General features: G+C 42.8%; 1 protein-coding gene across 1 annotated transcript in view; it reads left to right on the forward strand.

Annotated features, from left to right (window-relative positions):
- The window catches only part of LOC137435543 (thrombospondin-1), a 69,648-nt gene that overhangs the window by 20,535 nt on the left and 21,193 nt on the right, over positions 1–27,920 (forward strand). The window contains exons 10-17 of the mRNA XM_068129432.2: positions 11,014–11,187; positions 13,274–13,401; positions 13,532–13,684; positions 17,161–17,379; positions 19,827–19,934; positions 23,225–23,384; positions 26,214–26,332; positions 26,765–26,999. Of these exons, the coding sequence (XP_067985533.2) occupies positions 11,014–11,187; positions 13,274–13,401; positions 13,532–13,684; positions 17,161–17,379; positions 19,827–19,934; positions 23,225–23,384; positions 26,214–26,332; positions 26,765–26,999 (1,296 nt within the window). The remainder of the gene's footprint in view (positions 1–11,013; positions 11,188–13,273; positions 13,402–13,531; positions 13,685–17,160; positions 17,380–19,826; positions 19,935–23,224; positions 23,385–26,213; positions 26,333–26,764; positions 27,000–27,920) is intronic.

A 27,920-nucleotide genomic window follows, 5' to 3' on the forward strand; every position in this document is an offset into this window, starting at 1 on the left:
CTGTCCGCTTGTAATACATAAGCAGCGTTAGCCAGTACACGCAAGGGGTTTATAGCACAAGTATCACAGTCATCACATACACCGTTACAGGCAGCAGCCAGTTCCCACATGGGATCCACACAAGTATCACAGTCGTCACAAAGTTCAATGCAATTTTCTGGAGCGCCGGTCACGTCTGCCTTGTTGAAGGACCCGTTCAGGTCGACGGCCTCTGTGGTCAGAACCATAGTCGTTGTCGGCGGCTTTTTCACTTTCCATCCTGTAAAATACTTTCTCATACAGAGGAGGACTAGAGATTTCATTAGTGCCCCCCAAATTACTACCCCGATTATCACAGCCAGTGCGGTCAATAACCACTTCACTATGGTGCCCGTCCATCCCTGGAACCAGTCAGTGAGCCAGCTAAATGTATAAGAATTTTCGCGCGCGATCCGATCGATCGTCAGGGCGTGGCTAGTTTCCCTTAGTCTCACTATTGCGGCTGACACTCCTTCAGATGGATCGGGTATGTAAGTGCAACATTTTCCCTCTATAATTCCGCATACCCCTCCTTTCTCTGCCAAGAGCATGTCCAAAGCCACCCGATTCTGCATCACCATTGTACGCATGTGAATCACCGTGTCCAATAGTATGTCATGAGCCGTAGCGGTGTCGTTTGCCACCTTTTCTAGGGCCAAAGCCAATTTATCTATCCGGAAACTATCCATGACTGTGCCCGCTCCTGGGAAGAAGAAACCAAACACCTTTTCCCATAGACTCCCGTGTAGTTTAGTGGTTCCATCTTCGTTTATGACTGACCTCTTATAACGCCTGTCCAAGGACTTTGGGTCTAGCTCATCCAGTATCTCAACGTCAGGAAGGACTGAACCCAGATAACATGTGCCCCCCCAATTATTTGGTAAATAGGGGTAAGCCTTGTCGCCGCATATAAACATTGTCCCATGGGGTGGGACCAGGTGGGTGGATAAGCACTGGAGTCCCTTTACCACCCCATTAATCCTACTAACCCCCCTAGAGAATGTTATAGCCGTTATGTTGTGGTTGTGTTTATCTTGCAGTACTATTCGTAGTGTAATCCCCGAGCTCCCTTGTCCCAGCTTCCCCTAGCTACTGTTGCTATCAATAGTATCGCACCTATGATTAGGCCCATCCTTACTGTGGTTGCTGTGGTGTAGTGTCTGGTGCTTGTATGGCCAACTTACAGTGCGTGGCGTGGATCCACGAGGTCTTGCCCTCGCAAAAGACTGCCGTTGGTGTAGTCAGCGACACCTGGACTGGTCCCGTCCACCTTGGTTCCAAGGCGTTCTTGCAGGTGAAGTGCTCCACGAACACCTGGTCTTTTTCCTCTGGTGGAACACCTGGTCCACAAGTCTCCTGGGAACGCCTGGTCTACAGGTCTCCAATTCATCTATCTAGATTCAATTCATTCAATTCATAGTTTCATAGAACACCTTTTCTCCAATTTCCTAATCCACTTTTTTTCAAGTGGATCCAATTTTATCCAATATTCAATTTTTTAATTCAATCCCATTTAATCCAGTCCAATTCAAATTAAATTCAATCCTTCTCTCAGCATCCCATTACCTGTTTCCAACATCAATAAAAATAAAATTATAAAATTAATAAAAAATCAATCATCTCAACTCTCAAATCGAATCAAAAAATAAGAATAAACGAAAATTACTTCAGCGAGAGTTTCAACTAGAATTAACACAAACAAACCACCATTAACCTCCATTAACACAAACAAACCACCATTAACCTCCATTAACACACACAAACCACCATTAACCTCCATTAACCTCCCCCTATTATTTATTTATTTTCACGAATAAACAAATAATAGAAATAACCTGGTCTACTTCCAATTTCAATTCTGGTCAGTTCTGGTGTCTGGTCACACACAATGTTTTCCTCACCCACTGTGATTCGCTCAAAATAGATTCTCACTGTTATGTCTGAAATTCGTCTCATGAAAACCCATTCAAGAGTCCGGTGTGACAGACAGCCAAACACATAGACACGCCGAAGACCCCAGGGTACCCATCAAACTAGCTTGTCCGCAGATCCACAACACAGCGAAACATGTAATTTTACTAAAATAATCACTTACTCATAACTAGCTGGATAACTAGCATAACTAGCTCAACACCTGGAACTCATAACTAATACTCATACCACTAATTACTCATAATAACTCATAATTACTTATGTAATTACTCATGCCAATACTTACTCAAAATAATGTAATATCCCAATCTTCACCCCTTATGCAAATCGAAGCACCCCGGACAACCCACAACCAATATCAACCACTGTAGCCGCCTTCCCCTCCAGGCAGCCACACACAGCCACATACATCTCCACCCACGTCACACAAGACAACAGCCAACGAGTGTGTCCACCACACAGAAACCTTTGGCAATGCAACAACCGAACTCCCAGACGACCAACAACAAAACATCCAATCCATCTTCATGGCTCACCAAGCAGTTCCAACTTAATCCAGCTTCACATACCGATTTCCCCAAAAACCTCGTGAAACTTCACCCCCATTCTGGAAAAAAAACCCTGGACTAAACCCTGACATCCTAAATAACTTCAGACCCATCTCCAACTTACCCTTTCTGTCAAAAGTTTTGGAACGTGCTGTGGCCACTCAACTCAAACATCACCACTCTGGCTCCGGAATCCCAAAAGCACTCTTCTCTACAACTAACAAACTAAATAAACAAACTCTACAACGTGAACAAACTCCTCAGCTCCCTGGATACCACCACCTTGCTCCACACACCTGTTGGTGCACACCTGTGCACTCACACCTGGTGCCACCTGCACCCTCCTTCCTTCCTGGACCATTCATCCAAAGCAAAATTGACAGCATCTACAACAGCTTAATCACCACAATTCACTCCCCCTTAAGGTGTCCCCCAAGGTTCAGTTCTTGGCCCCCTCCTCTTCGTCCTGTACCTATCCCCCCTTGGTCACTTAATCCGTCATGCACCATAGCCAATGCACCATGGTCTCCAATTCCACTGCTTCACCGATGACATCCAGCTTTTTCATCTCCACCAAATCGTGCTCCACCACCACCCACTCTATCCTGACAAACTGCCTAACTGAAATAAAATTCTAGCTTCAGATCAGCTTCCTCGAACTTAACTACGCTAAATCTGAATTAATCTTCATTCCCCCCAACATCGATGGTTTCCCAGTATCCACATCCGGAATCTTGGCATCATCATTGACCAAAACCCTCTCCTTTGAAAAATACACTAAACAGATCATAAAGACCTTAAACCTTAATCATAAAAACTGAAAAATGCTTCGCCATGGAATAGTCCACCACTCATATAAATAATCATAAGAGTTCTGCGAAACATCTCCATCTTTAAAACTTAGCCAACCATTTTTAAACCACATGTTTTCCCCCCAAAAACAAGTCACATTCTTTGTATATTGCCAACATTGTTCATCGTTTAAGTATCATCCAGAACTAAATTTTTATAAACCATCAACTTGTAGATGCATTTATTTATATTCCATTAACCCAAGAACTCTCAATTGCTTGGTTATATTTTAGTAATGTCATATATCCATATTTCTTTCCAAAATGTTCCTGATATACACATTAATCCCATCTGTCTTTGTTTCCAGATCAACTCAAATCAGGAAATCAACACAAATCCTTATTACCTCCAATCAATCCAAAATTAAATCAAACAATTCAAAACCAGATCGGATCAGCGATCAAAAATCATTTTTCCAAGCAACAATTCATTCAAAGACCAAGCTTAAAAACACAACTCTCATCTTACTGTGACAAATAAGCAACCAACCTACTTCACACTAAAACAAATAACTTTTCATCACCCCTTTCTTAGCCACCGCCTCTTACACTTAAACAGATCACAATACGAGGTTGCATCCCAGTACTGACTCTGCTGCCTTCTTGCAAACCACTTCAACTCCATGAATTTTACATGTTTCGTGAACGGAACAAAGCACTCTGTAATTGTCAGATTGAAACTGCCCCAAACCCGTCCATATAAACTCCATTGTTGTCCTGTTCATCTCTCTGTGTTACATTTACATTTTGTGACTCACAGCTCCTGCCTCCATGGAACAATGACGCCTGAGCACTCAATTAGCCCTCCCAGTACCAAAGACTTACAATCAGACCGACAGACAAACAAATAACAGAGGCATGTCGCCAGCCCCAGCACAGGACATCCCCTTTCCGGGCAGGCACAATATAATCCACAGCATCGAAATGCCAATTTCTATCCGGAGTCTCGCAAAGCCAAAATCCATGCATGCGTGCTCCATCATGCAACCCGATCTGTACTTGGTGCGCCCGGCGCCCCCTATAATCAGTGAGTTATAATAACCACAATATCTCTGGCACCCAACTCGTGATACCACAATTTAATCCACGTTACTTGCATCTCTTCATCCTCCCAAATGTCCTCTTAACATGACTTAAATTAAATTCCAGCGTACTGTACCTGACGCGTCCACAACAACAAAAAACTCGATATTCTCTGTCCACTAATTACGTACATGACTTCAGTTTAACCAACAATATAATGTCCTTTCCTTCCAGATTTAGGTTCTATATCCTGTCGTTAAAGCAACACCCTGTAGACTGACTCCGCCTGTCGTTCTTCCAAGGTTAGTGAATTCCCTCTGACCTTTCCCTTGCATATCTCGAACAAAGGTCAACTAAACTTTAAAAGGTCAAACTTCGAATTGGTCAACACAAATGCATCGATGCATCTTCCAGCCGCCACTCCGCACTGTACCTTACTGTATGAACAAGACTTCCTGTTGGAACTTGGCTCCGGAAATTAATTACTCTGTCTTGAAATCGTTTAATTTAACCATCTTAAATAAATCCATCCATATAAATCCATCTTAAATAACGTATTCGTCCTGTGACATTGCCTGGCATATATGTCGCAGCCGGCCACTATTCCGACATGGCTCGTCTGACATGAACGTCCGACATCCAGCAAAGTCGAAATGACCCACAATGCATTTGGGCACACATCCTCCTCTGAGAGTGGGCGAGTTATCGCCAGCACTCTGAGCAAATCTCATACAGCACACCCGTGACTCGCGGCTCGCTCGGCTCCTGTCTGAACACCCAATATCCCTCTACCCAAACTTCCACGGAGCCGCACGGCGGAAACACAGGTTTGTACCACACTTTAGTTAAACGACCATTGCCAGGATTCTCGGATAGACGTTTAATTTCACAACACACATGACAAAAATCCGATTTAAATTCAGAGATCGCCGATCGACCTGGCACAACCATCTCAACGCGACGACGCCACGCCGCCCCCCCCCCGTCTTGGCGCGCACCCTCGTGCCTCCACACGAATCCCAACACTCCCTGCACGCCGCTCTATTCGCGTTCGCGGCGGGGTTTACCTCACGTTGGGACATGCAGTCGGCTGTCATAACAAAGTGCTGTCATAACAAATCTACGACCTGACATGTAGTGAGCTGTCAGAACATTGAGCTGTCAGAACTCATCCCTAGCTCGTGAACATCGCAAAAAAACAGGATCTCCGACGCTCCACCTCTCTGACCCAAAATGCACTATATGACACCAATTCCAAAGGTGAGCTGCCTCAGCGATACATCCCACACATACAATCCACAATATCTGCCATTGAATGAACTCTTCGATTCAAGTAAAACGCACACTTCGACCCAAACTCTGAACCTCCAGTTCCACAAACTCCAAACCTCCGTCCGGCTGCCGCTCGAAAGAAAAAAAAACAGCCCATCCTGCAACCATCTCCAAGAAACCGCTTCATATCAACAGTAGATCGACAAGGGCACTCCGAGTGCTCTCCTGACCCGATTTATATCAATTCGCTTCCCAAACACTCCCAAACAGATGAAAATCCGGACTCAGTTCAGGACCTCGCCTGTTCTCTCGGATAGACGTTAAAATGGACATTCCCGGCCTGAATTTCCCCCAAGTCGAGCAGATCGCTTACAAAGTTTCACACCGAAACCCTCTGCTTTGCACTTGACACACAGACAAACACATTGGCCAGACACACACGTCAATTAATATCCCAATATACATTCATTCCTCATTCATATCCTCATTCATATTACGTCTCTCATTCAAGGAAAAAGGATTTTTTGGGACGGGTTGGACGGGGGGTGGGTTGAGGTGGAAAGGGGAGGCAGGGCGGGGGGTGTTGGGGTGTTGCCTAGAGCCCCGGGGCTGAGCTCAGGTCTTGGGGGGGGGGGTTGGGGGCATGGTGGCTACCTCCCCTTTCGCGGGGTCTTGGTCCGGATTATGGACGAGCGGCATTAGCCGCTGATTTGCTTGCTTAACTACCTCCTTAATTGTTTTGTCCTGAACTTTGCTTCCTGAACTTGCTTCCTTTGGCTCTGAAGCTTCAAATTCCTACAATGCAGCTCCTGCTTCAATTTTCAATATTTCAAAACCTAACCTGTCCTTCTCACCCTGTGGCCACCTGGCCCATTTCCTGTGAGCTTATTTATTTTCTCTTGTCCACCAGGTCCTGGCCTGTTTCTATCTGGACCTTCTAAGTTCACCACAGCCCATCTTTCCCTGGCATGCAATGGCATACCCCATCTTGTCTTTGGGCTGTTCCTTCCTGGAAAAATCTTGGCCACCTGGCTTCAACCTATATGGCTGTCCGACCTCATTTTCCCCTCCTGGTGCTAACTGTAACTTTAAGCTTCCTGTTAAATCCTTACTGATATCCTGCGCAAAATCTATCCTTAGCTTTTTACCCTTAATGTTTATCCAGCGCAAATATTGTAACGTTACTCTTAAATGATATCCAGGTGATTTCAACAAAGGTACGTCATTCTGTGGCCTGAAACAGCCTTTACTTACAATTTCTGTTCGAGTGCAGACAGCGCGGATGACAGGGAAGCGGACTGAACCCGTTCGAAGAAGCAAGGTACAAATTTGGAAAGATACCTTAATCAAATTAGAGTGCCAGCGTCCCGGCGTTCGGACAGCCTTCCTTCTGTCGCTCGGGTTCCGCTTCCCGTCCTCCGCGTCTGTTGCAATCCGAGTCACGGCACCAAATGTCAGAAACCACCTTTTCGATCGAAATAGAGTTCCACCAACAGGCTTGAGAATGACGAGACCTTTATTGAAATAACACTTTATACGGATCCGGAGGAAGCCAAGACATCTACAGCAAGAGCCAGTCTCATGCCAAGTCAAGCCTTCCTGAAAACACATTGATTCTCATTCATTTATATATGAATACGATTATCAGAAAATCTCCGAGAGAACAAAGCGACTGGCGAGAGTCCCTCCCCGTCATTCCTAGCCCCCACCGTTATCCGCTCTGTCATTCGGGGGAGTGCAGCACGCACCTTATCATTCGGACCAGATGTGATTTCAAAACTCCGACGAGGCAGAAAATATAACTCATTAAAGGGAGGGTGCATTCTTGGCTTCGACAAACCCATAAAGTATATGGGTTTGTTCAAAATGAGTAATTCAGAGCATGTTTATACAGAGTCAAGCGTCGCTGTGATTAATACAAAATATATATGGTTCACGATAGGTTTTATGTCTGCAACCTAAACATTCTGCTAGTGTTACGCAAAATCACGCGCATGTGAGCGTTCTCCTGCCCGCGGCTCGAGGCGCCGTCTGAGAATCATGATAGGGATTTTACGACCGGCCTTATCTAGCCTCGAAAGTGCACACGTATACAATTTGTCCAACACGACTGAAGCGAGCCTTTCCTCATTTTAAATGAAAGCGAAGCAAAAACCTCATTGTAACTCAGGCGTCACTGTCATTAAACAAAACAGTTAATGTTTTTGGCAATTTATCAAAGGATTTATGTCTACGATTCAAGCAGCCTACCTAAGGTTCGAATACATTTTATTAACTCATGAAATAACATTATAGAACAGCATTTTATAACATAGCTTACGTGGTAATACGTCAGTCAACCGGCATTTATAATTGAGCATTAAGCAGTAACAAATCTGAGACCTGACATATATACATATGTATATATATACATATATATATATATATATATATATATATATATATATATATATATATATATATATATATATATATAGATATATATATAGATATATATATAGATATATATATATATACACAAAGAATTAAGTTAAGCACCCCTACACAACGAATTAAGGTAAGCACCCCCTAATATATATTCTTTGTGTATATGTATACATTGGCATATATTCTAAGGTATGTGAGATCAAATAATGATTGGTATGACATTAGCAATTATCCATTGATGAAATTGAGTGATCAAAGTGAAAAAAAGTGATTGGTTGAGTCAGTGATCCGATCACGTGGGTCCTACACACGTTATTGACGCAAAGATCGCTAGAGGTCTTCTCAGAACAATGACTGTACGTTAGAAAACATAAACGTCATCCACACTGTCCGTGATGGACCTATAGCTCCATACTTAAATTGAGGTGAAAATATGCCTAAAATTGCCAAAAAATTTCACCTTAAATTATTCAGAATAAAATATTGAAAACGGCATGATTGTTATGTTTTTATGTGACCATAATATCACTTCTCCAGAAAATATAGCAATATCATGGGTATATTACACTGTTTTGACGACAACAAACTTGTAATGTGCGAGGTTGTAAAAAAACGGGGGGGGTGCTTAACTTAATTCTTTGTGTATATGTATATATAATTATATAATACATGCTGTGGGCTGTGGGCTGTACACCAAATGTGACTTTTTTTGCATTTACTTAGCACCCTCACCCCCTCCCTCCCCCCCCCCCCCCTCTGTAACGCTCGGTGTCACTTTGCCTAACCCCACTCTGAAAGATACATGACTGTGAATGAAAAAGTGCAGTATCGCCTTTTTATAATTATTTTCAATCCTGCAAGTTTTTTTTTAATCGGTGGCATCCGCCAGCTCAGTAAATGAGACCATGCTGCCCTTCAGCTCTCTGCAAATTTTGCAAGCGTCTCGTTGAACTTCCTGCTTTCGCATTTTCGGAAATGCCTCTCGTAGTTTCAAAATAATGTTTTAAACGGCACTTCTGCCATTTTTGGATGAATGTAACGGAAAGTTAGGTCGCTCCAAATTGGCATGTCCTGTTGTGGTGCGGAAAAATCCAAGATTGAAGATAGTGCAAGAACAGCCGATAAGGATGAAGATATAGTGTCCCCTGACTGTGGCTCTGAAACCCTACCCCTCACCCCAACAACTGTCTTTTGAAGAAAAAAAAACAAACCGTGGGGATATTGTAATCGGCTCCGTGTGTCTGTCCATCTGTACATCTGTCACACTATCTCCTAAACGGTTGGGCAGAAATTCAACAAACTTTCTAGTTATGATCAGCACATGGAAAGAAGGTGAAGAGCAGAGTCATTTTGGCAAAAGCTCAAATGCCCCCAAAATGCAATTGCGGGTGTATTTTTAAACATCTTTAGATTAAACTTTGTAAATGCAATCAACACGGGGGATGCATGAAATACGTAGCAAGGGGCAGAAGAGGGAATGGAAAAAAAACCCCACAAATTTTGATATTGGGTCATTCTTAATGGAACTTTTTGCCATATTTCAATATGGTTTTGGGTGGGACATGTGGGGATTTGCGGTGGTGTGTCGTCGACTTTGCTTTCGCTTCATTCATTGATGTTTTCTGACAGTTTTGTGACGTCCTGGGAAATTGGCTTCGAGTTGCATTAATGTGGTCTGACAGGATTGCCATGCGGTATGTACGCTCGCCTCTAAGCTGTCTAGCCAGGGTTCAAATCCCGACTCAGCTATAAACTGTCATCCTGTGTTTCACAGGCAGCCAGATTCATCAATGTGTGTACCTTCCCTCAGACTGAAGTGAAGCAGGTGTCGCTTTCTGCTGGTATTCGTTGGTGGATGTTAGAAATCGCATGGTGTCCTTCGCCAAGAGTAGTTGAGCTATCGCTCGCACCCTGAAGAGATTCTAAATTTCTGCCCTAACTAGCAGAGGACATTGATTACATCAGTGGCACATCCACATCCTCAACCAATGATACGAGCCTGCAGTCTTGTGTTGCACAAGGATGGAGAATAAGTTGCATTAGTGTGCAAATTTTCAGCTTTCGAACGGACCACGAAAATACTAAACATTTATATTAGTGAATTTGTGAGTGTATGTATGTATGTATGTATGTATGTATGTGTATATATATATGTACATATACACTTACATATATGTATGTATGATGCTTTATTTGACATCAATTTGACTAATAAGTGTGTATATTTTTACTAATTATTTAAAGTGATGGAGTGATGGAGGCCCTTGGTTCGAGTCCCGTGTTGTCAGAGTTTTTCACATTTAGCCCCACGCAGGAATTTAATTCGTGGTTATAAAAAAATTGTAGATGAGTTAATCTCCAATGTACTTCTGCATATACTTGCATACACATACATATGCATACATATACTTACGCTCACATCTGGCGTCTGCCTAGCAGGCACGTAAGACATCGGCCATTATAAAGCTCGCAGTGTTAAGTGTGGAAATTTTCTGAGGAGATTTCGGCTGACTCAAAAGCGCAGGGGGCTGTCACCGTGTAAGTGATGGAGGCCCTTGGTTCGAGTCCCGTGTTGAGCCAGAGTTTTTCACACTAGCCCCATGCAGGAATTTAATTCCCGTTTATAAAAATATATATATATATATATGTGTGTATATATTTATATATATATATGTACATATACACTTACATATATGTATATATGATGTTTTATTTAACATCAATTTGACTAATAAGTGTGTATATTTTTACTAATAATTTAAACTGTCCTTGTATATTGAGAAATAAAAGAACGTTGGTGCATCTTAGACTACGACTCATTGGACAAAATTTGGGAATGTCTCGTCAATGAAAAAAATATTGTCGCTGTACTTGAGAAGGGGTAGTTTATTGTGGTTTGTAAATTTGGTGCTTTTCTAACAAATTGTTTTATTTCCTTGTAGTGGATGGAAACTGGGGCCCATGGGCTCCATGGTCATTGTGCCCTGTGTCATGTGGCGGAGGCTTGCAACAGCGCTCGCGTCTCTGCAACAACCCTGAACCAGTCCATGGAGGGCTCAAGTGTCTTGGAGAGGAAGAGGAGGAAGAGATCTGCAATAAGCAGGCTTGCCCTATTGGTGGGTCATGGCTTGGTTTGAATTAGGCACCGGCTGCCAGAAACACAGTAGCACAGTTACATTTATTGCCAAACGAGTTTCCACCTTAATTAATCCTAGCTTTGCCATTCCACCAACGTCAAATCCTGCTGAAAGTAGCTGTCTGTTAGAACGTAAACAGGACTTGCCTGTCAATAATAATTTTCCTTGCCAGGCAGGCGTTGAGCCACACACTCTCTAAACAACGGCAACTCACTGGACAGCTTAACACCAGTTATATCCTGCAATTTCTCAACATGATCTCACTTGTGTGTGTATATATACGGTATATATATATATATATCTGAAGCCTTTTTATTAAGTAGAAAGTTTGGATGCAACTTCTTTAAGAATGACCTGCAAACAAAAGAAGGGAAAAAGAGTCAATTGCAATGAATGGACTAGCATCATTATGTAGACCAGACAAGGTGGGGAAAGTCTGTAGGCAGATAATCCCCACTATGAAGGTCGTTATTGAACCAGCTGGGCTTTTAAAGACTCCAATGGTGAAACGGCAATTCTGCTTAAACGAAGTTCACTTTCTGAAGCTGAACCCAAATCCCTAATACTGCTGCCTGAACAGATGGCCCTGAACCCACAACCTTTCGATATCAGTTTTGTGTCCTCATTAATTTGGGATCAGGGACATTTTTGATCTACCATTGCATTTTAAACTGGAACGGCACTCGTAGTATCATAGTATCGCCTCACACTTTCATTCTAAACAAAAATACCATCATTAACTGAACACGCTACTATTATAGCCAATGTACTATTATTGCCAGTCTACCCGTATCATCCATGCATCCTATATTATGTCACAGTTTCTTGGCATGGACTATGTACGTCATAAATTTAATAACCCCCTCAAATTGGGTCATAGATCAGATATATTAAGTTTCCGATTTTTTGGATAAAGATTTCAATTCAACCAATTATGGCTGGACTACCACTTCACTGATGATGATGACATATGCCAAGTTTAAATTTGTTTCGTTGAGCAGTTTCGGAGAAACGATGCACAAATTTTTCCATTTAATCCAATTTGCCTGCCATACCACGTGTCCAATGACATCAGAGTTAGCAATAAAAAAATTTCAATGGGGAGTCCCTCTTCTGTTTAAAGTTTTGCAGCGATCGGAGAAGCGGTTACAGAGAAAAGCACTTTTAAAGCAAAATATATATAGACACGATACAGATAGACACACAGACACAGGGGTCATTGCAATAGTCTCGCAAACCCCTTTGGGGCGACACTAATAAACAAAAATGCTAGCGCTTTTGACAATTCCCTCTCTGCCCTCAAGCAATGCTCTTCTGATATTCATCTTTCCTTCCCTCCTTCCTTCCCTCTATAATTACATCCTCCCAGCTTCCCTTATTTTTTCTCCGCTGTCCTTTCCAACTCCCGTTCTTTGTCTTTACTTCCCTCTATAATTGAGCCTTGAGCCCCTGTCCTGCCATTACGATAACACACAGTGGGTTAACTCAGCCTGTTATCCTTCTGCAGTTGGCAAAATGAGTACCAGCTTATTGGGAAGAATGGGCCATTCAAGTATCCCTGCCTTGGAGTGTTGACCCTTCCAGGATTGTGGCCCTAGCCAAGTAAAAACTGTGTTGGCAGCCCTATGTGTCTGAACATGCGAAAGGAGTGCTTCTTTTTCCTTCTTGTTTTCATCCAAAACCTTATTTTTGTTAAACAGCGTGAAGCATATATATCTAGATTATAAAAGGAGCCGTGTCTGTCTGTTTGTCGTGTTATAACTTGAGAACGGATTAACGGATTTCAATAAATAAAACTACGGTGGATTCGGGTAACTCTTGGGAGTGTTTGTGATCCAATTTTTTTTTATGGGTATATGGACACGCGTGTCAAAATTGCAAATGCCAACATGTGACGTTGGTTATCCCTGCACGGAGAGCAGGATCTCCCAGGAATCCTTTTTTTTTCTTCCCCCATAGATTATCCATCGCAGCAAAGATTGGTACTTCCGTCAGCGAAGCGACGGGTTTTAAATTCTAGTATTTCAAAAAAAAAGAAGAAATACCGTATGTGCTCTTATTGCAGATGGATGTCTGTCCAAACCCTGCTTTGAGGGTGTCAAATGTACCAGCTTTAATGATGGCAACTGGAAATGCTCTGCCTGCCCAAGGGGCTATCGTGGGAATGGCACGGTTTGTGAAGATGTGAACGAGGTACACTAGCTTTTCTTTCTCCAATTATCTACCTTACTCTTTCCAAGAACTCACATTGGCAATGATTTGTAAAAAAAAATATTGCAAATGAATTTCTCTTTATTTTTGGTTTCCTGGGTTTTCTTTACAGTGCGTGGAGGTTCTCGATGTCTGCTTCCACTACAATGGTGTCCACCGCTGTGAGAACTCTGAGCCTGGGTTCCACTGCTTGCGCTGCCCGTTGAACTACATTGGCGACCAGCCATTTGGCATCGGACTTGGAGATGCCAAGAAAACTAAGCAGGCAAGATGCACAAGATTGTGTTTGGCATGCTCAGAAAATGATAGAATACTTGCTCAAGGGCCACCAAGTTTAATTTTGATTAGGTACATGAAGACAATTTTTCTCACTCGTCTTCATCTATGTTGTGGAACATAGCATTTATAATACGCAACATGCATGGCGTACATTTTCTCCAAAATGCCAAGCAGTGTGTATTTTCTAAAGTTCCCTTACTGTGGTATTTTGGAAACAAGCATTACGCCTAGGTCCCCCGTCGGTGAAGTGATGCGAGTTGACAAAGTGGAAGACGCAAGGTGGCCATCTTGGATTTTGACGTGGCGACCCAATTTTCAATAGCGTTCTCCCTTATGCGTAGATACACCCACACACCAGATTAGAAGCTAGTAGCTCGTTTATTTTTCAAGATATTTCGCTCACAAGGTTCAGACATATATATGGTGGCGGCCATCTTGGATGTTGACGTGGCGACCCAATTTTCAACAGCGTTCTTCCTTATACCGAGATACACCCACACGCCAAATTAGAAGTTGGTACTTCGCTTATTTTTCAAGATATTCCACTCACAAGGTTCAGACATACATGGCATCAGACATACATGGCGGCGGCCATCTTGGATTTTGACGTGGGTTGCACCCACACACCAAATTAGAATTCGGTCCTTCACTTACGCACGCATGCATGCACGTACACACGCATGCCCGCACGCACGCACACACCCATGCACGCCCGCACGCATGCACGGACGGACGGACACACGGACGGAGGGGAAAACCATGCATAACTGGCTTTGACATTGAGTAATACTAAGTTGAGGCCCCTTACACCTGTGTTTGTTTGCACCTGGTTTGAGGACATTGAAAATTAGCAGCGTCCTACTCAAAGGCCAAACTTACAGGTCCAGTGCAATATTTAAAAAATATTGTATTATTATATATAATTTTGTTGTATGCATAATGGAGGCTCGTGGAAGAACTAGTACAAGATACAACAGTCAAAAACAGGATGCAAAACACACACGCATGAGGTGGACAAGATGGACACAAAAGGAAATTCCAAGGAGGGAAAACTGGAAAATTGGAAGGAGTGATTTGGGTGGGGTTAATAATTGTTTAAGATCATAGTCTTGGATTGGCGAAGATCTGAGATGGTGTGAACAGCTGTCTTGAAGACCTGGAGGGAATAATGAGATTGAAGAGGATGTGGAAGTTGATTCCACAGGTGGGGAAAAGAGGAACAAATGAGTGGAGGTGAGCAGTGATCGTGGGAGTTAGGTAGTTTCACTAGAAGATGGTTGATGGTGGAGCGCATGAGCCTTGCAGACACCTGTGGGGAGAGGGGGGGGGGGAGGGGGGACAACAACAAATATTGTCTCTTAGAAGACAAAGAGACAACCGACCTGTCTGCAATGGAGAAGTGATAAACCTATAGACTCAGCTTCATCGTGGGAGATTCCAATGATCTTGAAGGCCTTGGTTTCCATGGCGTCAAGGTAAGCAAGATGCGAGGCAGGAGAGTCAGCCCATTGTAAGTAATGCTGTAAGTCATAGTAATACACACCAAGTAATACACCAATAACTGAACATGGTTTTTAGCTTCAGTGAATTTTCTTTGAGGCATTAAGTTAAAAAATTCAATCTGGCCGGTACTGTCCCAAAAACTAGTGATTGCGTAATCCATGTGATGTCATCCTAGGAATTAGTGTTTCAGTACTGCAATGGATAGACATGCTGTTGTCCATCGTCAACGCACAGTTTCGATGAACTGCGCTAAGAAATGGCAGCAGAACTCGTATCAGAATCGACGACGTCAGGAAGTGTTTTCCGATGTAGAATGGAGTGTCGATTGCGCTGTAGTAGGTGCTGTAACGCCAATTCAGCCATACATGTATGAACACGAGATGAGTGGGCCTTGCGTGTGGTTTATTTCCCATGACCCATGAGTTGAGACCGTGGCCTGAGGCCTACGGTACTCACATTTTTCACTCGCCAGGGCTTTTAAAGCTCATGCTTTTATTTGGCCTCTGCCACACTGCAAATCTAAACACGAGGAAGAGCCAAAGGGAATCTAGGAGCAAATACATTAGCACGAGTGTGCTGAGGGTCGGACTGAGTGGCGAGTGGTCATTAGCTCACGCACGCGAAGCAAAAAACGGGGTTAAGCAATTGGGCACGTCCGTCCGTCTACAAACGTCAGTTTATGATTGAGGAACAACTTATTTAAATCGAATGTTATATTTTGAACACAAATCGGAACATGAATCGGAAGATATGTTTTGCCATTTTACAGGGTACTTTGGTTCCGAATTCGTCCCGATCGAACATGCGCAGGGAGGAGTGAGATCATTACTTCACTCTGTCTGCCTGTCTGGCAGTTAAACAACATCTAAAATCATTCCCAACAGGAAATGCATCGTTTTTAAGGAAGTCATAAAGGACACAAACAACATGCACGACGAACTAATGTAATGTGTTAGACAGGGTGGTGTAATAGTCAATGCGTCAACAGTGGAAAAACGGCGGTAAATTCCGGAATTAATTTAATTATTTGACTTTTACAATATATATATTATTTAAATATATATATTTTTGTGTACAGGATCGAGGCTCGTGTAAGAGCGAACATTAATGACAAAAAAACAAACGGACTACATAAGACAAAAATAAAGGGAGCGGGAGACAAGATGGGGAGAGACGGGGAAGCAAACAAGTACAACATTTGAGAGCAGGGACATCGGGAGATCTGTGGGAGGGAGAGGGCTTGTGGGAAGGGGGTGGGATGGGTTTGTCAAATCATCAGAGCTGTCAAAACAAAGTAGTAAATCGTTCACATGCGAACCATCCGTGGCATTATATGTTAAAAGGTAAATCGTTCGGAGCGAATTCCACATTTAATTTCTCCTTCCTATAGTGGAAGACGAAATCGCTATTGCAGAGCGCGCATGGGCAGTATGCACTTATACACGCACTTCCGGATGTAAGAGCGTTCCTGAGATGACGTCACGGGTCACGTGATGTTCGTCATATTTTGGGGGGTTCTTTTGGAAATAAGGGTGCAAAACGCATCTGAAATGAGCCAGAATTTTCGTGACAAAGTTTTTAACCAAGAAAACCGTGACGAATATGTGTTTCGAGAAACTAAAATTGTTTATTAGAGATTCTATTGCACTGGACATTGAAGAGCAAAACAAACCAATCTGGGACATTTTGGAATACCGCATGAGGGCCCGATTTAAATCAATCTACCGCTGAACTAGTGCTTGTTCTGAAGGAGGAACGGTACTCTATTACACCTGATATTTGCTACAAAGTGGAAGTTGTTGCTACTTCGTATGCAGCTGCTGGTTGTATCATTTTCTGGAAGTGCGGCTGTGCAAGCTGGTATTGATTTATCCGACCTTGGAAAGATGGCAGGCCACGTGGTGTTGTTTCACTGGCACGAGGGTGATACCTTGTGCATTCGTGTCTCCTTGCCTGCAGGTTTGTGAGCCGCGGAACCCGTGCAAGGATGGTTCGCACACATGTCACAAGTTCGCGCGCTGCATCTATCTCGGACACTTTACCAGCTCACTGTACAAGTGCGAGTGCCGAACGGGCTACGCCGGGGACGGGAACATCTGCGGAGAAGATTCAGATCTGGATGGTTGGCCCAACCAAGACTTGAAGTGTGTTGCGAATGCGACATACCACTGCCATAAGGTGTGTCACTATGCGGAGTCGATATGGACCGCTGTCTCATGGTGTTCATCATGTTAAACACTTTTTTTTTTTTCAATGGAGCTTTGTTGTTGTGGTTGATGAGAGGTTTGACCTGAACTTTCCTTTTTCTCATATCATGGTATAGAAAACCATATTTGTATTACGAGCAACGGTACCCGCCCTAAGGGCGGGGCTTCAATTGGGAGACCCAAATGAAAAGGCAAAACATCAGAAATTGAAGGGTTTTTTTTCTATTTTAAACAATTTATATAAACATCCATTAAATCATATCACACGCAAATCATCAAAATCTAAACAGTATTTGTAGAATTTCAATAAAAGCCACATCACTGTTCATATCGGTAAATATTATTCCATCGCGTTTGGAAAAACTGGAAAATTGGGAAAATTGGAAAAATTGGAAAAACAATATGGCCTATTTTACTCCAGGGGGTCCCAGGATTACCCACCCAAAATTTCGTTGCGATCGGTTCAGCCGTTTTTGTGGTACCTGGGAACAGACAGACATTTGGTGAATTACAGCAAGATGGTATAAAAATCCCAGTTGATAGCACTTTCCCAGAAAGAACTCTGTGTGACGTACAACTCCCTATGTGAAATACCCCTATCTTACTTACATTCGAACCCTCTTATTCACTCTCAAACTATGTCCCCTGGTCCTGCCCCTGGTGCCCTGGTCAAATGTCACCTGGTCCTGCCCCTGGTGCCCTGGTCAAATGTCACCTGGTCCTGCCCCTGGTGCCCTGGTCAAATGTCCCCTGGTCCTGCCCCGGGTGCCCTGGTCAAATGTCACCTGGTCCTGCCCCTGGTGCCCTGGTCAAATGTCACCTGGTCCTGCCCCTGGTCAAATGTCCCTTGGTCCTGCCCCTGGTTCCCTGGTCAAATGTCCCCTGGTCCTGCCCCTGGTGCCCTGGTCAAATGTCCCCTGGTCCTGCCCCTGGTGCCCTGGTCAAATGCCACCTGGTGCTGCTCCTGGTGCCCTGGTCAAATGTCTCCTGGTTCTGCCACTGTCTATCATGGTAAAAAAAACAACTTGACTGCATTTATTTTATATCCACTCTTCATTACCTTATAATCACCTTCTTCCTAATTAAAAGATCTAACAACATTCCTCAGAAAATGACAATAGTGTTATAATAACCAGGCCCAGGTCTCCAAGATTGCTGAGATCATCTCCAATATAAAATCATTATCTTTTTTTTACGACTGTCAACATCCATCTCCACTCCCAAGCTCACCATGTTCCAAATTTCCAGTTTTTCCTTACTGAGAGTTTGCCTCTGTATCCATTCTGTTCACCCTATGCATCATCCCCTACCATGACTCATTCCTCCCCATTTCCCTTATTTGTTTGTGTCCCTCTATTTTATCCCTCAACCCTGCTGTTGGTGCGCCCCCCCCCCCTCTTTCTCCCGTTCCTTTTGTTCTATTGTGTCCTGATCCGTTCAGTGTTCTAGTTCTTCCATGAGCCTTGACTTTGTATACGCAACATAACACCATGACCAATTACAGGTGGTGCGAAGCATTATCATAAATGGAAAATCGGTTGGTACATTTCATTCTCACATAGATCAATGTATATATAGAGAGTACACGGCGAGAAGGAACAACTGCATGTTAACCTCAAGGAGCCACAGGTCAAAGTGTATTTGCCATTACTCCCAGCACAGACAGCCACATGCCAGGCATGTCACTGGTCCATGCACTTGAGTGGCTGATCCCTAACTTGCTTCAGTGAGCATTATGAAATGAATATCACAGTCTAAGTTAGCCCTCAAGGTAACCCTTTGCCAAGTCTCTGAAAGCTGAGATGGAGTTTGCTAAAACTACAATTTGATATATGTATTTTCCATGTTGCTCTCACGCAAACCTCAGATCTCCCATTGCAAGACAGAGTTGATATTTCATTAAGTTGCAAAAAGGTTTGGGAGATTTTCATTGTGAATCTTGTGGGAAAAATTTAGGAATGATGTTTTTTTTTCTCTTTTCTTTTTGCCGGTCTGTGTCTGAGAATCTCTCAAAAGCCAGACAGTAGCTACTTTGAGCTAACTAATGGAATGCAGAGAGGGAGAGGCGTAAAGCTGCAACATTAGCAGGGTGACCATGCATGAAAAAGGAAAGGTTAACAAATTCCTCAGGGATGGAGTTTTGCTAAGCTGGCTGGACTGGAGGGAGGGAAAGGAACAGCAGGCGAGTTTTCCTTCACCTGCTGCTGTCAACATTGAGTGACATTTCCAGATATTCTTCGTTCACATAAAACTGTCATCAGGAACTTTAATTTCCAATAATTGGGTCCCAAACCTGAACTTGTGCTTTTTGGAGCTGCACACTTCATTCAGTTTAATTATTTTTTTCATACATTGCAAGATGTTCATTCTATTGCTGCGACATCCCAGTGCATATTTGGAATGTGTGCTCTTTCGCAGGACAATTGTCCTGATCTGCCGAACTCGGGACAAGAGGATAATGACAAGGATGGAATGGGAGATGCCTGTGATCCAGATGATGACAATGATCGACTTCCAGATGTCAGGGTGAGGTTTCCTTTCCTTCCACTTTTTTGACGATATTTTGACGATATATTTGACGATATTTTGACTTTTTTTGGATATTTTAACGAGTAATGTCTGTAATGTTCCATTGACGATATATTTGACGATATATTTGACGATATTTTGACGATATATTTGACGATATTTTGACGATATATTTGACGATATTTTGACTTTTTTTGGATATTTTGACGAGTAATGTCCTTGAAGAATTGTTCACGATTTGATTGTAACAATTTTTCATAAAGTGAAAATATTAACCATATAGATGGGGCATACTGTACAGGTTTAGGCTTCTATTGGCTGAATATGTATTGAAATGTTTATCCCTATGCTTTTTGAAAAAAACCGGGGGGGGGGGAGGGGAGGGGTAATTGTAATTGGCTCTGTCTGTCTGTCCGTCCATCACACGATCTCTTTTTAAACGGTTGGGCAGGAATTCACCGAACTTGGTACTTGTGATCACCACATGGCAAGAAAATGCAAGGGCGGTGTCAATTTTGACCCACCCCCTGAGGCAGGGTCAAAAGGTCAAAAGGTCAAATACCAAAAGATGCAATTATGGGAACATTTTTAAAATGAAACTTTGTATGCGCAATCAATATTGGGAGACGCATGAAATGTGTAACGATGTTTTTGGATTTGACCCCCAGTTCATTTCCCAGGGTGTGGGGACTTAGGATCACAGAGGTCAAAACAGGGACCAAAAAAAAAATTAAACTCAAAATTTGATATTGGGACATTCCTGGTGGAATTTTTTTTGTCATCTTTCAACTTTGCTTTAGGTGGGAAGCATGGAGATTTGCCTTGGTGCCCCATCGACTTCGCTCTAGTTTAATTGTTATGAAGAACTGAGACAGCAATCAATCATTCAGCAGCAGTATTGAGAATTCACATTTTAAGCTTCTGGAATCCAAGCTAGTCTCGGGATAATTTCCATGTCATTATTAGATTTGTTAGTAAAAAGCCAGCTGACTTATTAATGATATTTAGGAATGAGATGAGATGATACGCTTGCCCTGGTCTACACGTGATGCCATTCCACACTTTGTAGTTGAACGCTAACAGCCTCAGGGAAACTTGCAATAAGCACTATAATGCTCCCTAGGAAAAAAAGTCGCACCATGACCCAAAAAGGTCAAACCCTCTGAGCGAAAATAAAAAAGGGTAAAGAGCAATCAGTTTGAAGAACAATCATTTTGGATGTGAAGTGTTATACAGTCTCTTCAGAAAGTATTCACACCCCTTGACTTTTTCACATTTTGTGGTGTTACACCCTGAATTTAAAATAGATTCAATTGAGATTTTTTTTGGCACTGATCTACACATAATACCCCATAATGTCAAGGTGGATTTTTATTTTTCGAAATTTTTACAAAATAATTAGGAATTACAGCTTTGAGTCTTATTGGATATGTCTGTATCAGCTTTGCACATCTGGATTTGGGGAGTTTCTCCCATTCTTCCTTGCAGATTTGCTCAAGCTCTGTCAAGTTGGATGGGGAGCATCGGTGAACAGCAATCTTCGAGTCTTTCCACAGATTCTCAATCGGATTCAGGTCTGGGATTTGGCTGGACCACTCAACGATTTCACATTATTGTTCTGAAGCAATTCCAGTGTTGCTTTGGCTGTATGCTTGGGGTCATTGTCCTGTTGGAATGTAAATCTTTGCTACAGTCCAAGGTCTTTTGCAATCTGAAGCAAGTTCTCCTCAATGACTTGCCTGTATTTGGCTCCATTAATTGTTCTCTCTATCCATAAAAATCCCCCAGTTACTGCTGCTGAAAAGCATCCCCATAGCATGATGCTACCACCACCATGCTTCACGGTAGGGATGGTGTTAGAAGGGTGATGAGCTGTGCTCGGTTTCCGTTAGACATAGCGCTTTGCATTCAGTCCAAAGAGTTCAATTTTAGTCTCATCAGACCACAGAATATTTTGCCTTATGCTCTCGGAGTTTTTCGCGTGCCTTTTTGCAAACTCCAGGCATTCTGTCATGTGCCTTTTTCTCAGGAGTGGCTTCCGTCCAGCCATTCTTCCATAAAGCTTAGATTTGTGAAGTGCTGTAGAGACTGTTGTTCTTTCCATAGGTTCTCCCATCTCAGCCAAAGAACTCTAGTTCTGTTAGAGCGGTCATTGCGTTCTTGGTCACCTCCCTGACCAAGGCCCTTCTTGTCCAGTTGCTCAGTTTGGTTGGATGGCCATCTCTAGAATGATTCTGGGTAGTTCCATGTTCTTTCCATTTCCTAATAATGGATCTCACTGTGCTCTTGGGAACTTTCAACACTCTCGAAATTGTTTTATACCCATTCCCAGATCTATGACTCGTCACGATTCTATATTGGAGTTCTACATACAGTTCCTTGAACTTCACGGTAGAGTTTCTGCTCTGACATGCACTGTCAACTGTGGGACCTTATATAGAAAGGTGTATTTCCTTCTAAATCATGTCCAATCAATTTAATTGGCCACAGGTGGACTCCAATCAGGTTGTAGAGACATCTAAAGGATGTTCAAAAGAAATTAGATGCACCTGAGCTCGATTTAGAGTGTCATAGCAAAGGGGTTGAATACTTGTTGATTTGAGATATTGCAGCTTTTCATTTTTAATTAATTTATAAAATTAAAAAAAAAAATTCATTTTGACATTATGGATTATTATGTGTATATCAGTGACAAAAAAAATCTCAATTTAATTCATTTTAAATTCAAGCTGTAACACAATAAATTGTGAATAAGTCAAGTGGTGTGAATACTTTATGAAGCCACTGTAAAGATGATTTCATGCATGTACCACATACATTTTCAATGTTGTAATGGAACCGGGGGAAACTTTATTGCACCTTTCAAAAAGTGCAGAACAAGCGATCATTGTGTCGCCAAAAGCAGGTTGACTATATATCTGGAATAGTTTGTCTCGAGACGAGTAAGAACTTGTCCGATGTCCAACCACTTCAATATTTTATTTCGTTCTTCGATTTGGTATGACCTTTTTTGGTCTTATAATTTGGCAAGATGGCAGGACATATAATGGCGAGATGCTGTTGGCTGACCTGTGGCGTTGAATGCCACCCGCAGAGTTTATGAAACACTTACTGTGGACTGGAAAAATGCAGCTTCGTTTATAGTGTTCAGAAAAATGTGGAAGAGACAAATTGCCTCAAGTCGTAAAATTTCTGAGGAACGTGCAATATCTAAGTATTTATTTATTTATTTGTTTTTTGAGACTGGACCATCTCACATTTGTCTCCCATTGACGGTTCGTTTGCAGGATAACTGTCCGCTGCAGTTCAACCCGGCGCAGTATGATTACGATCGTGACAACGTGGGTAATCGTTGTGACAATTGTCCCTACGACGTGAACCCTTCGCAAACGGACACAGATGGAGACGGTTACGGTGATGCCTGTGATGACGACATTGATGGAGATGGTAATTTTCAGAACTTTTCTCCAATTTCTGTCTTAACTGGACCTGTTTGAGGTGTATTATCAAATTTGCTTCCACCTTACCCACCCACAATGGTAATTTTCGGAACTCACCTCTTCTTTTCCCCCACTGTATTCTCTGTGGGTGTGGGAGGTATAGGTCTTGGGGTTTTGCCAAAATGCTTTCCCATTTTAAAAACGTTTTGGAGCCAGGGATATGATTTCTAATCAATGGCATAGGAAAACTTTACCCAGCACTGCCATAAAACTACAGAAAAGAGGACAAATATCTGTGTTGAGTTTTTGCTGGCACTGGACCATTCGTTGTTGGGGGGGGGGGGGGGGGAGTGGGGAAGGGGGAAACTTCTTCATTTTCCCTCATATAATCTTAACCATCTATCAAAGCAAAGGGCAGAAAGCAAGAATGTCTATTCGACAATGCACCTGGAATTTACGTAATTAAAAGTTCAACATAAACATATTGAACCTTTATTTACATAAATTTGAGGTGTTCTGGGTATAGGCATGTTTACCTTGGTTCATATACCTGCCTCCTTGAAGTTCATCAAAGTTGAATTTTCCGCGTCGGATCCGTCTTGTCTTTGTGTTATTGTTTCCTCCCTGTGCTGCTCATTGTTTTCCTCCCATTTCTGTCTTAACTGGACCTGGTTGAGGTGTATTATCAAATTTGTCTCCATGTGAGCGTCCGGCCTCCCCCAAGGCCTCAGGTAGTGAGCATGCTCATTCTGTCTCTGATCTCACAATGTCTCATTGGGTTTTTCTTTGTCCTAGGTGTACTCCTTTAAAATCTTCAAATCACGAACTCATTCTGCCTGTTATTTCCTTCCTCCATTCATTCTTTATCTCTTCCATTCTCAACACCTCCTAATTTAACTAAATTGCTTCTTACTTTAAAAACTTTGAAGAACATTTTAAAATTCCTCATTTTCCAAATCCCCATTGGAACACCCCACATCTCCTTCTTCATTTCGATCTATTCCTCTTCTTCTTCACACACTTTCTTTCCCAAATTTGTTGATCGGCAAATGCTCTGTCCATCGACCGTCCCTCTTTACATATACGACTTTCCTCCCTGCTTCCCCTCATATCACCCCTCTCATGATATCTGATATCTTTGTGTATCTAAATGGGAGATCATGAGAAATCCAGTCCTTAGACACTGTCCGCACATGACCATCAACTCTCCTATAAGTCAATTAACGGTGTCAAACTCCTCCATGTCAGTAATCTCCTTCACGCTCACATTCTCCCACTCCCACCCATTTTATGTGTCCCACAATTCAGCATCCCTCCACCCCATCTCCTCCTCTCTTCATCCCTTCATCTTTAATGTCTCTCCTGGTTGCTGTCTCTTTTGATTCGACAGGTCTGACCCCTGTCCTTGTGGTGGAGTTTCAGTTTCCATCAATAACTCAATTTCTCATGAGGAATTCCAACACAGAAACTTGCTCTCTCGTATGCACAGATTCATTTATCTCATCTACAGTTATCATACGGAGCCTCCTGTCCACGGTACAACAAATACGGTGGTTGAGGCAGCTTCCTTGAAACAATTCGCCTTCTTTTCCTGGAAGGCAAGTCTGACCGAAGGCAAACTCAGGTCATTCCACAAGACCCGCAAAGGTGTGTCCACTTTGAGAAGAGCCAGAAAACAACATCTGTCCAACCCCACGGCTGAACTTTCAAACCTGTCTCCGTCCTCACAAACCTGGTGGCACCTTGTCAAGTCTCATTCCGGAGTATGCTCCATTCCTGAATTATGTTCACTTCCAAATCTTGTGGCCCCAACCACAGGGAGTGAGCCCTTGTACCCCAAGACCCAGTCACACCCACCTGGCCTATCACTTTCACATTACAGACAGGTAAGTGACTGTCTTATACAGCCTCCATTCTGGTTTTGCACCCCCTGCCCTTTCCGTGCTTTGTCCCCTCCCTCCGCCCCCTTTCCCCCACCAAGGTTTCTGCAGGGCATACGCAGTCTGACATTATTCTGGTGAAACTCCCAATACACAGACTCACTGCTCACCTCCACTTATTTGTACTTCTTTTTTCCCCACCTGTGGAACCAAATTCCTCAGTCCGTTCAATCTCAATCTTCCGTCTAGGGCTTCAACACAACTGTTCACCACCATCTCATGTCATCACCCATCCATACCCCTAATCTTTTCTACCCTCATTATCCCTCCCCACACACACCCTTTCTGGGTTTCCAGGTTACCAGTTCTCTCCCCACACCCTCCTCTTCATTTTAATTTTTTAAGTTTCCATTTCTGCTTCTTGCTCAGTTTTTCTTTCCATTCTGTGATTGAGAGTTTGCGGCTGTATCCATCTTGCTCACCCCTTGTGTCCTCCCCCTTGCTCCCAGTTTTCCCCATGTGCCCTACTCTTCCAAGTCTCACTCTATTTTGTCCCCATTCCCTGCTATTGGTGTGTCACCCCCTCTCTTTCTACTGTTTTCATTCCGTTATGTCCTTGTCCATTCTGTGTTCTCGTTCCTCCACGAGCCTAGACTCTGTATACAAAAAGAAAATACACACAAGAAGTGCATAGCGGTGTCGCACCTTATTGGTTAGGGTGGTGGGCTTGGGATGCTGAGGTCCTAAGCTCGAATCCCGTTGGATTAAGCCAGGTGGGGTTGACTCAGCCTGTAATCCTGAGTGAGTACCAGATAACTGGTTATGGAGAGGCATTGCATCAGCGGCAGATGCGCCCACTGAAAATGATGCAACCAGCAGCCGGGTGGCTGCACACTAACCACCCACCACCTTATTGACTCTTGTTGCTTTATATATTTACTGTTTTTCTTGTCCAGGAATCCTCAACGAAGAAGACAATTGTGTCTTTGTGTCCAATACCGAGCAGCAAGATACTGACCAGGATGGCGTGGGAGACAATTGTGACAACTGTGTTCTGGATTACAATCCTAAGCAGGTAAGAACAAGTTGGGAATGAGTGTCTGCCTTTCTGCTCGAGTTAATAAATAAATAAAAACAATTTTCAATTTGACTTGGCAGGAACTTTTGGAGTCGCATTTTTTTCTGTATTAATTAATTTTCCATCACATTCCTAAGATTCTGTGGCGTGCACGTGCAGATGTAGGAATGTGCGGCATTTTCCCTCGAGGTCATTCTGTTTGATGTCCATCATTTTGATCCAAGTCCTGGCACACCTGCGTGCATCCTGTTTAAATATCATCACTCAATGCACACCGCTTCAACTTAATTTGATGAGACGCAGGACAATGGGGAGAAAGTTTAATTTTTATTTTAAACCCAATGGCGTTCATTGTGTCTCAGGTGTGTTTTATCTGAGTTTTCATGACCTAATTTTTGTGCTATGCGCTCCTTTCTCCCCACCTTTTAGGAAGACACCGATTTCGATCTGGTGGGCAATAAATGCGATACGAACAAGGACATCGATAGGGACGGTCATCAGGATGATCTGGACAACTGCCCATACACCCCCAACGCTAAACAGACGGACCACGATGGTGATGGACAAGGAGATGCTTGCGACCCCGACGATGATAATGACGGCATTCCAGATACGAAAGACAACTGCCGTCTGGTGCCCAATCCTGACCAACGCAGCTCAAATGGTACGAAGGATCGACATGTTGTTTTGGGAGGGAAACTTGGGCTTGACGCGGACATCACTGGACACCCAATATTAACTTTACAGCTGAAACTACAATCTCGAAGGGGGAATTTATTTATTTTTGTACTTTTTTTTCCTAAAGATACCACACATTTGTCTTCATAGATGTGCTGCAACTTCATTAGACCCCAGAAGAAAGTTAGATCCATGAAGCAGTATGAATTAAATATCAATGGAAGCAATGTTTTTCAATGCAATAGCTAGCAGACAAAGATTGCACAAACCATGCCATATTTGCCCCCAAGACAAAATATTCGGTTCTTTCTTGAACAGTGAGAAGGAATTGCCAATTTTTTCTCAAAATGTAGTTTTTAGCCCAAAATCAGCTGTCAACCAGGTGTCAACCTTTCCATCTTGTTCTCCCGCTCCCTTTATCATATGTTTTATGTGTCAGTTTGTCTTTTTGTGATCAATGTTAGCTCTTACACGAGCCTCGATCTTGTATACAAAAAAAAAAAAAAAAAAAAAACAGACTGGGAGGTTGTATTTTGAGTGTTGTGAGTCCTTCCGTCCGTCCAGAGCCTCTACTCAACAATTACTGGATGCATTTCTATCATATTTGGTCGGCAAGTGCAGCCAATAATACCTGGGCATGAGGCACCTCATGGTTTTGGGACTGAATTTTATTTCCAAAATTTGGCAAATTAAAAAACAATTTACGGGAGAAAACAGTACAGGATTGTCCCTACTTTCGGGAACCATTATTTATTTATATTTAACACACTTTACCATCTCCACTACCAGCACACAACCTTTAATTATTTTTTTATATTTAATACACTTTACCATCTCCACTACCAGCACACAACCTTTAATTATTTATTCATATTTAATACACTTTACCATCTCCACTACCAGCACA

This window comes from Myxine glutinosa, chromosome 9 (assembly GCF_964187855.1).
Source record: "Myxine glutinosa chromosome 9, kmMyxGlut1.1, whole genome shotgun sequence".
Lineage (NCBI taxonomy): Eukaryota > Metazoa > Chordata > Myxini > Myxiniformes > Myxinidae > Myxine > Myxine glutinosa.